The 12,085-nt window shown below is 43.6% G+C and overlaps 1 protein-coding gene across 2 annotated transcripts in view; it reads left to right on the forward strand.

Moving 5' to 3' along the window:
• Positions 1–2,066: 2,066 nt before the first annotated feature.
• Positions 2,067–12,085, forward strand: part of ANK3 (ankyrin 3) — a 686,366-nt gene continuing 676,347 nt past the window's right edge. For both annotated transcript variants that reach the window (XM_068547493.1, XM_068547494.1), the window contains exon 1: positions 2,067–2,162. In XM_068547493.1, the coding sequence (XP_068403594.1) occupies positions 2,106–2,162 (57 nt within the window). In that variant the 5' untranslated portion in view covers positions 2,067–2,105. The remainder of the gene's footprint in view (positions 2,163–12,085) is intronic.

Consider the following 12,085-nt stretch of genomic DNA (forward strand, 5'->3'; position numbering starts at 1 on the left):
TGCACCAGGCTAGAAGGCACAGGGGAGCTAGAAGAAGACAGGGCATTTGCCTTCACGGACCTTATAATCCAAGTCGTGGGACTGTCTTCCAAAAAATGGTTAACAGTGGCTCTTAAACTTTGGGGGGACCTATAGATCTTTTTGAAAAGTTGATGAAATTATATACCTTGTTTCCATGAAAGAGCACACAGAATTTTTTTTTTTTTTTTTTTGCCACGTGGCCTGTGGGATCTCAGTTCCCCCACCAGGGATGGAACCTGCATCCCCCGCATGGGGAGTTTGGAGTCTTAACCACTGGACCGCCAGGGAAGTCCAGCATGCAGAATTTAACATAAACTTTCAGGGGGTTTGTGGACTTGCTAAATTCTGAAGTGGTTTTTAAAATTCAACTTAAGCGTGCCCAGACAGTAGAGTCATTTGTGCTCCATTAGTGTGTGACCTGGGCTAAAAGAACGTTTCTGAGCCTCCATTTCCAGATTGTGCTGCCTGTCTCACAAGGATTTTGTGAGGACTAAATGAGATATTATGAATAAGGGGCTGAGCAGAGAGCCCAACACAGAGCCGATGCCAGTAAATGTTGTTTCAGCTTTAAGTGTGTTATGGAGGAAGTGAGCTAGGTGTTCAGCCCCGACCACAGCTAACTCACTGCTCTCTGGTGAAGGAGTTACTCCAGGATTTTGTTGTCACTAGTTGGTGAAAACGTTGTCGTCAGTCTCCCATGTTTCAGTCGTTCCCTAGCTATCTGTAGAAATTTTGCTTTATCTCAGCCCCATCTAAACGATTACTATCTTTATTTATATAATGCTGTTAAACTTGCAGGTACTTGCTTAAAAAGAAAACTTTGGATCCCGACCATCAGTAGAAAACGGCTTTCAGTTGCCCTACATCGAAAGTAACAGTAGCAGTAAACAATGAAAATTTAACGGTGCTATAGATTCTAGTTAGAGAGCAGTGCTTACCTAGGGCTTTGAGCCTGTGGCCTGCTCTCTTTGATAAATAGGGAGTTTAGCCAGTGTTTGACAGAGAATACTTTCTTCTTGTTGTAATCAGAAGAACTGAGAGAGCATTGAAAAGGGAATAACTTTTTCTCCAATGGGATTGGCTGTCATGTAACGCCCGGACCCTTTTCCGTGCACCGACTAAACGCATCTCCCCTGACTCCAGCGAGGGGTTCTCCTTTGGGAGACGTTCTGTGAGGGGCAGTTACCTCGCTCGGCACCCCGGCTGAATAATAAGTTCCGGGAGAGCAGCGTCCTGAATCCAACCGTCCCCGAGGACAGGAGCTCCTAGAAGCAAGGACACGCAGAGGTCCTGCCCCCTGTTTCCTTGATGGATGAGGCTCAGTGTCTACTTCACACCCTCGCACCTCACACTGCTCCAGAGTTTTATATTTTCATTGGACAGGTAGCTGAGGCCACCTAGGTGCTGCTGGGACCTCGGTGGGGTGAAAGGGAGGCTATGGACATTGTTTTGAAGCTGTCTGCCTGGCAAGCACTGCGTCTACATGGATTGCAGGCTGTAGATGAATAATAATAAAAGCGCGAAAGCAAAATTGCCTAAAGATTTTATTCACTTAGCGCTTGAATAAGCACCAATTAAGCAAATCATCAGAGCTTATTGTTATTAGCAGTATTAGTATTTTGTTATTATAATGGAACGCTCTTCAGCAGCCCGCAGGAAACAGGACCTGCCCTCCCTCCCTCCCCGGAGCTCCCTCCGCCCCCCGCTCCCCAGGTGAGGCGCCCCCCAACTCCGCCCCCCCCCCCCCGCCCCCTCCGCCCGGCCGCCGCTCCGACCCCCAGCGCCGCCCGACTGGGCATGCTCGCCGGGGCCGGGCGGCCAGCGGGGAGCGGGCCCGGCCGCCCCGCGCCTCCACCTGAGCGGGGCCCGCCCCCCGCGCACCGGCCCCGGGCGGGCACCTGGCTGGCGCTGCGGACACGGCAGGGGGAGGAGACGCCGCGCGGGGCGGGCGTCGCGGGGCCGCGCTCGGCGTTCCTGAGCCGCCGCCGAACTTTTCTCCGAGAGGTCTCACGTTTGGGGGCCGGAGGAGCGGGGCGGGGAGGGGAGAGCGGAGTTTCTGGAAGGAGCCGCCGCCGCTCCACAACATGGCCTCCTCCGCCTCCTCGTCTCCGGCCGGCGCCGAGAGCGCCCCTCCTGCGCAGGTGAGCGCCGCGCCGCCCCCCTACCTGTGGCTTCCTGCGCGGCGGGGGCGCGCGGGGGGCCCGGGGCGGGGGGCCCGGGAGCCGGAGGGGCGGGCGCGCGCGGGGGCGCCGCCGGGAGCCCTGCTCTCCTGGGGGTGCCGGGCGGAGCCGGCGAGGCGAGCGGAGGGGACCGGGTCCCTGCGGCCGCTGGGGGTCCGGCTGCGCCCGAGGGCGCGGGACCGAAGTTGCGGCCGCGGGCAGAGGCGGGAGCTCGCAGTCCGTCCCGGCGCGCGCGCGAGCGAGCATCCCGGGGAAGGAGGGAGGGAGGGCCCGAACCTGCGGGGCTCCCGCTGGGAAACATTTGTCCAGAGGAAAAGCGCGGCCCGGGGCTCGGGACGCCCTCGCCTCGGTCCCCCGTCTTTGGGCTTCTGTGTCCTCGGCTCGCCCCTCCGACTCCGTGCCAGGCTGAACCGTCCGCAGGACACGAGCGAAGTCGGCTGCCCACGTTGGCAGGGAGGAAGGAAATCACCTGGTTCTGAAAGTTACCTTCAGAGTTAGGCTTTTTTTTTTTTTTCGCCTCCCTTTCTTTTCTGAAGGTGAGTCGAGATACTTCATTTAACCCAGTGAGAATACAAAATCTACTTTGAAGATTGGGACATAGAAAAAGTGCAGGCCAGTGCAGATATAGAGTGCAGTGCTAAGGGGTGGCTTGCGGTGCGTTTACCTTCTCCCCTGATCTTTGAGAGCCTTGCCTTGGCGCGCAAGTAAAACACCCTCGAAGTAAAAAGTGGATGCGTGATGTGCAAAACGCAGCTTCAAGATAGGTCTCCTTCCTCCCGCCCTACACCCCTGAGCAGATTGCCACCTTTAAGCCCAGAGGCGTTTAGTAGCAATTTTGCAGCTGCCACTGTGTGTGTGTGTGTGTGTGTGTGTGTAATAGAGGGTAATTGGTGTAAAACACGCGCGTATGTTTGCATGTGCATAGAAGGTCTACGGAAGGAGGACTTAAACCGTAGTTGTCCTTGGGAGGGGAGCTGGGGGACGGGTGGGAGGGAGACTCAGTTTCACACACCTTTTGGGACTTTTTTTTTTCTTTTTTAAAACCATGTGCATATATTACCTATTTAAGGAAAAAAGAGAAATATTACCGTTCCCAAAACCGATCATAGCCTTGAAAGCAGTAGTTTACCTAGTTTCAAGTTACGTGGAATTGCCCTTGAAACACACAAATCTCCTAACCCCTATCATATCTTTCCTTCAGTTGTCATCTCTAAAAATCCTTAGGGAATCAAGGGGAGGTCTTCAAAAGAAGACTTTTAAGTCTTGACAGAAGCTATTGGTGGTTTTTATTGCTACTTCGATTCTGAGTTTTAATTTTGCTTTTTTTGAGAGCAAGTGTGGCTTGTCTGATTTTGGAAGAGGTGGCTTTCTGGTAAAAGCACAGCCAGGAGACGTGCTAGGGTGATACCAGAACTTTTTCCGGGAGAGTAGCCCATCACAAGAAGGTTCTAGTAGGAAAACCAGAGGGAGACAGTCTCAGAGCGGACATGGATTGCTGGCAGAGCAGTTTAGGCATCTTTCTAATCTGCTGACCTGGGCTCAAATGGATGCATCTTTAAGGAAGCAAATTTTCAATATTGAAAGTGAATGTAAAGTTAAAACCACAGCTCTGAGACAAAAACTGACTGAAATCGAGCAATCCACTGAATATCTTCAATCCAGCTACTCATATCTAGAGGGCCGATTTCTCTTAGTTCTCAAATCCGTGGAGGATGAATAAGTGAGTTGTGAATCTGGACCGTAGTTAGATGGTTATTTATGATGAACCATTTAGCCAGTTCTCACTGTTCTTTTTGATAAAGCATAAATAAATATCACTTTCATAATCTGTACAGTGATGTGTGAGGCTTCATAGCAGGAAATGTGGCTCAGTGTCCTTCAGACAATATAAAGACCAATGGTGTGTTTTGAAATCCAAAGAGACACTGTGGATTCTGAATTTGTTTGCATTTTTGTGGCAGTGGTTACATTAGGGCTGTCGTTTTCCTTTATTCAGTACCTCTGTTTTTTCCCCCCTTTACAGTGTTAATGCATTGAGCAAGTGAGTCTGCCTAATTCTAGAATAATATTTCGGTAATTGAAAATAATATAATTGTTCTGGACTCTCAGTGGCTGTTCTTAGGTTAATTTCCAAGTAGTAACATCTATATTTAAAAGTTATCCATTATTTTATGCACAAAATGTTTGTATATTTTTATAGAATGTGTTACTGTTGTTATAGGAAATCATTATAATCCAAATTGGTGGTCATGTGAAATTCTAGCTTATATAAATGGCATTTTTACTTTTTTGAATAAATACCTGAAATTGGTGAGACCAGGTACCTGACACCTTTACTTGAGAATGGTTCTGAGTTAATGAATTGTAAGTGGAATGTTTAGCCTTGCTACAATGTCTCCAAACTTATTAAAGTCTACGCTTCTGAAAAGATCAAGGTTATTCATGATGTAATCAGATCTGAAGTAACCTTTCCCTGTCTGTATTGACTGGGTTGTTGTTCACATAACTCTACCCTTGGGTCTTGCAAATGTAAATGCAGTGAGATGTTGGGTTAATGTTAAGGTACCTGGAACAGTAGGGCCATTTAACTGCGATTTTTCATTTTCATCCCATGTCAATATGTGAAAACAGCTTAAAAATTTTTTAATTGCCTTCTATATATAATTTTAAAAGTTATTTTGATATTGTGTGCTTTCTATTAGCCATGTTTTTAAGTACTAGAGGCACAGCTGTGGTTATAGATTGAACGTTCTATCAAAGTTAGGTGCAGTATCTGTTTGAGTATCTTTTTCCTGATTGGACCCTAAAGGATGTGATAAATCTTCAAAATCTATACTCACGGTTGAAATACACCTTGGACACTTGTCCCTTTGTGTTTGATACAGGGGGCAAACTGTATCTTCCAATGGATTTGTCTGTTCCAAAGGACATAGGTTTTTCCTGGAACCAATCAGGTTCCTGTTTGACCATGGGAGTGAGATAAACGGCACCAAAATAGAACCAATTCTTTGATGTTTTATGGAAATTACTCCTGAATTTCCTCTCTTGGGATGGTCCTGTATGGATTAATTAGTAAGTGTCTTATGTTGGGTGAGAAGAAAGCAAACACACTTAACATGAAAGTTATATGTGTTCAGAACTGAGTAGAAGTGGTATTTTTCTTAGAAGAAACTGTCTTTAGTACTTGACAATTTATATTAATAAATAAAGATTAAGTGAACTAGTGTTTGGAGTTAGAGCTTTAAAATACGAAATAAGTTATTTTGGTATTTCTTTCATCAGGTGATGCTCAGTTGCTGCCATTTTTCAGATAATATTAAGAAAAGGGAAATACTGAAAAATTGGCCTGAAGATACATTTTGTTTTCTGGGCAGGGAGGGCATGAATATTTGGACTTGGTCTGGTAGAGGAAAGGGGCAGAATGGAAGTTAATTTAAATGCCAGTGTAGGCTAAAGAACTGTGTGTGGCTGATTTGGCAGGCTGTTTTCCAAAGTGTTTTAAAGGTAACTATGGTGATTCATTAGTAGCTATTTTGTCCCTCCAGCATGGAACTGCATTTCTGTGCTGTGTAGCTCCTCTGGGTAATGCCATGACTTAATGCCAAGGATCTGCTTACAGGTGTGGGGCTTCTCTTGTCTCTCTTTTTTTCACATCATGACATTTTATATGGAATCTGGCAAAAAGACGCTCTGCCACTGCAGCTTTGCCCTTTAGCATCAAACACAGGGCTGGACACACAGTAGGCCTTCAATTCATGTTTGATGATCGGATAAATATTGAGAAGGATCTGGCATTCAGATTTAGGAGCAGCATTAATTATATGAACAATACTTTGCACTCCTGTCATGTGAAAGGAACTCCCAGGTACACAGAGTCTTGGTTTGTACTGTCAAGAAGTTCATAATCCAGGTGACTTTGAGTTTACATAGGACAAGACTCACAGAGAGCCAGCATCAGAAAATTTTCCATGTCTAGATCTTTGGTATCATTTATTCAGGTGCCTCATATTTAGTTTGGCCTTTAGTGTATAATCAAGAAGGGAAGAAAATGTAGATAAAGGTACCTAAGAATTTAAGGAGAGGTGCATCAGGAAATAGACTTATACTTCCTAATTTCCTCCCTGAAAAGTGCCACAGAATGGAAATGTGTACCAAAAGGCATGGAGAACTGTCTGAAAAAGCAATCTGATTTATTCTTGTTTATGGTGACCTCATATTCACAGTGTGGGTAGACCATAATTTATTTCCTAATTTCCCTATTAATAAATGTTTGCCTTGTTTCTAGTTTTTTGGCCCCTACAGACAGTGCTGCAAGTAAATATCCTTATATGTTAAAAGAAAAAGTTCAGAATTTAATTGGATGGAGAGGACATATGCATCTTTACTAATAACAGCCATGATTTCTTGTGCCTCTCATAGTAGACGCTATGTACTTCAAAAGAAACTGTAGGGTAGAAATCATTACTCCTCCTTGTTTTATACACGAGGAAACTGAGCTTCAGGAAGGCTGTGCAAGTTATGGTTGGTAAGGGCTGAAACTGGATTGGAACCCCTGTCTGCTTGAGAAATGGACAGAGCAATGGTGGTGAAATCAGGAGGCCAGGAATGGAGTCCCCATCCCCCAAGTAACAGTAGCACCGGATCCGCAGAATCTTATCATCTCCTGGGCTTCAGTTTCTCCACTGGGAAAAGGAGAGAGTTGGAATAAACTATTTCTAGGGTTTGTTCCAGCTAAAATAGTCTATGATTAAAAAAAAAAATTAAACTCTAAAAGAGAGGTAGAGATAATTAGTAATAAAGTGATACAGAAGCATTTCCCCCACTCATATTTTGGCATTCCTAATGTTAAGATACTTTTCCAAATGTTGAGAACTCTTTCAAGTTCATTTTGTATTGTTTATTTTAAGTGGTTTATTTTCTCCAGAAAATCTGATTTTAAAGAAATTTTGCTTTTTGCAATTCATGATGTCTTAGAGCATCAGGAATTTATTAGTTGCAAGGAGAAATAGCAAGAGGACATCTCAGTGAGTCTGGGCTGGTGATTGAACATTCACCAAAGGCAAGGGATTTGAATGGGAGTCAAAGTGGGACACTTCACTTAGTAGGTGGAGAGCAGGGGGACAACTGCTTGGCCTCTTTGGGTCCTTTAGGTTTTCTTTCTTTCCTCCTCCCCTTCCCCCTCCCCTCTTTCCTCTTTCCCCTCCCCTCCTCCCCTTCTTCTTTCTTAAATTTGAGATATGATCAGTGATATGCTGGTAAACGGGCTCTCAAAGAACAAAACAAAACAAAACCCAAAAGCCCTGATTTATAGCATTTGCCTGTTTCTGTAGGGAAAATACGACTTTTGGTGACTAATTCCAGTGTGTATTTGGGGGTCTTAGGGTTTCCCCCATATTAAGCAAGCAATGCTCTGACACCAGCAGGGTGCCCTGTCATTCAACTCAATTCTGACACTGTCTACCCAGAGATAGCGTGAGATCCCACAGGTTAAGGGCCTAGTTCCACGAGTCTGCCCCCCACACCACCTGCCCAACTTCAGATGCAAGTCACGAGCCCAGCTTATCCCCTGTGCTTCTGTCCAGTTGGTTATAGATTAGAGGTTCCAATGACCCCTTCCTGGGTTTGATTAATTTGCTAGAGCAGCTCACAGAAGTCAGAGAAACACCTTACTTACTAGATTACGGGTTTATTATGAAAGGGTATAACTCAGCAATAGCCAGATGGAAGAGGTGCATAAGGCAAAGTCTGTGGAAAGGGCTCGGAGCTTCCATGTCTTCTTGGAGCACATCACTCTCCCTCTGTCTCCCCAGGGAAGCTCCATCTCCCTCCTGGAAGCTCTGCTGAGCCCCTCCTTTTGGGTTTTTATGGAGGCCTCATTACATAGGCATGACTGATTAAATCCTTGCCCATTGGCGACTGATTCAATTTCCAGTCCCTCTCCCCTCCCTAGAGGTTGAGGGGGTGCGTGGGGACTTTCAGTCCCAACCCTGCACGTGGTTGGCTCTACTGGCAACCAGCCTCCCTTCCTTAGGAGCTTTCCAAAAGCTCATTAACATAACAAGACACCTTTACTGCTCTCCTCACTTAGGAAATCCCAAGGGTTTTAGGAACTCTGTGCCAGGAATGGGTTGAAGACCAAATATATATTTCTTATTATAAATAACAGTATCACAGAATACTTCCATCGTGGTTGATTTCAACCTGACAGTGAGAGGTGAACGTGGAGTTGGAAAGAGATGTACAGAGTTGGCTGTCTTGAAAGCTGGTATTAGCTAGTTCCAGCACACCACTTATTTTTTTTTTTTTTATAAATTTATGTATTTATTTATATTTTATTTTTGGCTGCGTTGGGTCTTCGTTGCTGTGCACGGGCTTTCTCTAGTTGTGGCGAGCGGGGGCTACTCTTTGTTGCAGTGTGTGGGCTTCTCATTGCGGTGGCTTCTCTTGTTGCGGAGCATGGGCTCTAGGCACGTGGGCTTCAGTAGTTGTGGCACGCGGGCTCAGTAGTTATGGCTCGCGGGCTCTAGAGCACAGGCTCAGTAGTTGTGGCCCACGGGCTTAGTTGCTCCGCGGCATGTGGGATCTTCCCGGACCAGGGCTCAAACCCGTGTCCCCTGCACTGGCAGGCGGATTCTTAACCACTGCGCCACCAGGGAATTCCAACACTGAATTTTTTTAGTTGAATCAGTAATCTGTTATCCAAAATATATTTGGCACTTAAGAGATATCAGGCAAACATGGGGAAGCCTGGGTAAATAAGAACCAGTTTTTACTCTCCAGAATGTCATAGTTTAGTAGGCTGTTTAAATGAACTTTAAGTAAAGAAAGGGCTCTTATACTGAGAATGGTTGATCAGGTCTCTTTTTCCACTGGCACAAAATAAATACCAAGTAGATCCCGAGATATCTGGATTAGAAATAAGAACCGGATGGACCTAGAGATTGTCATACTGAGCGAAGTAAGTCAGCGAAAGACAAATATCATATGATATTGCTTATATGTGGAATCTAAAACAAGGGTACAAATGAACTTATTTACAAAACAGAAATAGAGTCACAGATATAGAAAACAAACTTATGGTTACCAGGGGGGAATAGGTAGGGGGGAAGGATAAATTGGGAGATTGGGATTGACATATACACAGTACTATATATAAAATAGATAACTAATAAGAACCTACTGTATAGCACAGGGAACTCCACTCAGTACTCTGTAATGATCTACATGGGACAAGAATCTAAAAAAGAGTGGATACATGTACATGTATAACTGATTCACTTTGCTGCACAGCAGAAACTAACACAACATTGTAAATCAACTGTGCTCCAATAAAAATTAATTTAAAAAAATGAGTGAACTGAGGTCTGTAACTGGATTATTAGATGTTAGAAGGGTGGAACTGGGATTTTTAAGGTTCTATTTCTTTGGAGGTCAAGTTAAGCATAACAGATTTTTCTTCCCTTTGTGTATATGTTGGTGTGTGTGCAAGTTTATGAATCACCTTTATTGAGGTATAATTTATATACAATAAAACTCACCAGATTTAAGTGTCAATTCTCCCACTCTTACAAACATTATGCCCCATCACGACGGAATATTTATTTTCTTAAGAAGTTCACTTGGGTTCTTTCCCCATTAAACTCCCTTCAACCCTCCGGGCAAGCACTGTTTTGATTTCTTTCACCATAGATTTGCTTTACCTATGTGTTTTCTTCTGTGCCTGGCTTCTTTCCCTTAGCATAATGTTTCTGATATTTATCCATGATGTTGTAGGTATTAGTATCATTATTATTAATAATAATTAGTAGATTATTCCTCTTTGTTGCTGAGTAATAACTCGTACGAATATACCACGAATTGCTCACCCATTCCTCAGATGTTGGATTGTTTTCCGCTTTGGCTGCTATGAATACAGCTGCTATGTGTGTTTTTGGATAGATCTTTCTGTTGACATAGGTATTCCCCTACCCACATCTTTTTCGTGTGTGTAGGAGATTAAATACCAGGAGTAGGACTGTAGAATCAAAAGGCAGTGAATGCTTAACTGTACAAGAAAAAGACATCTCTAGAGAATGAATGATATCAGATCAGAATGGGGGAAAAGGGGAAAATACACAGGAGAACTGTTCCTTTGGCAGGTACTGAATCTGAGAATTTTGAAACTATGATTTATGATTTAACTATGGACAAAAGGTGAATATTGAAAGAATTGATGTCAGTAAGATTTTACAAGCTTGTAAAAGAAAGTACAGTTAAAAAGAAGTCTTTTATAAAACAGCTGTATTGAGATATAATTTATATACATAAAATTCACTCATTTAAAGCGTACAATGCAATGACTTTTAGTATACTTACAGAGCTGGAAAACCATCACCACAACCCAATTTTAGAACATGTCTATTACTCTCAAGTAAGTGCTCATTTAGTCAGAAACCATGGTTTTGGAGTTAGGAAGACCTGCGTTTTAGTCTGAGTTTTAACTAGTTAGCAACTGTGTGACCTCGGTAAACTGAATCTCAGTTTCCAAACCTTTGAAAATAGAGATGAGGATACTTCCTTTACAATTTTTTTTTTTTACAATATTTTTATAAGGATGATAAATAAAACACATAAAGCACTTGGTATGTAATAAATACTAAATAAATGTTAGGATTTATTGTTGAACTGTGTTTGCATCTTTGTAATTTCTTTGGCATTTGGTTCATATCTTTATAGCTCCTATGGTAGTCTGGCCTCTGCTAAAGGTATCTTTGAACATGTCTTTTAAGAGGAAATGAAGTGGAGTGGAAAGAGGAAGCTTGGAGTTGAGAATAACCTGTTGGGGTTTTCTCACTCTCTTGCCAATTAATTCCCATTTAATTGCTCTGTTGGGTAAATCACTTAACTGTGTTTGCTTATATGTGGAACTAGAGTAATAACATCCACCTTGTAAGGATTGTTCTAAGTGTTTGGGGAGATATACATGATACGCTGATACAGTAGGTGCTCAATAAATAGGAGCTGTTAGGTTGTGATATCAGAAGCTACCAACTTTGAGGTAATTACATCTTGGAATAAAATGTATGTACAAAATTTAAGGCATAGATGGAAAATTAGCTCATGTACTATGTGTATATTTGCTTACAAATTTTTATATTTTACTACTAGTAGAGTGCCAGGTATATAGTCCTTAATAAAATATTTGATTAAGTAAATAAAGAAGAAAAAGTATTTTCCGCATTCTGTTTCAGTCTCCCTCAGTGTTTCGGTATCCAGGACAGAGTTTCATTTTTCCATGCTTCAGCTTTATTCACTTACCTCCTTTCATTTGGCAGAGGTGTGTGGGGGGGGGGAGGAGCAGTGCAGGATGATTAGAAATTATCATAAGAACAAAACTTACAACAATAATTGCTTACATCTGTAGACAACTATTTCTATCCCTTAAAGTACTTACATGTTATTTAAAACATTTGTGTCTCCCAACAACCACAGCAGGGAATGGGAGTAAATAGTCTAATTTTAGTGAAAAGAAAAACAAGGCTCAGAGGTAGACTTGTTCGTGGTCCTTATGAAGCTAGTAAGTGGCAAAGCCGAGGGAGGGCAGGGGACAGTAAAGAGGAAACCTTGTGTGTGGCTGGTGGGAGCATAGTCTCAGGCAGCTGTCTGCAAAGCAGTCTGGCATTACTTAAGCAGATTAACTGTTAGTTACTCTGTGACCCAGCAACTCCATTCCCACAGACGGACACTGGAATGTGTGCCATAGGTCCCCAAGAGGACGTGAGCAAGGTTATTCGCTGCTGTGTTATTAGTAGTGGAGGGGGGTAGGAGGTAATTGGGTGACCATTGCTGGGAGAGGGAGAGGGAGAGGGAGAGGGAGAGGGAGAGGAAGAGGTAGAATGACGGGT

Source organism: Eschrichtius robustus, chromosome 7 (assembly GCF_028021215.1).
Source record: "Eschrichtius robustus isolate mEscRob2 chromosome 7, mEscRob2.pri, whole genome shotgun sequence".
Taxonomy (NCBI): domain Eukaryota; kingdom Metazoa; phylum Chordata; class Mammalia; order Artiodactyla; family Eschrichtiidae; genus Eschrichtius; species Eschrichtius robustus.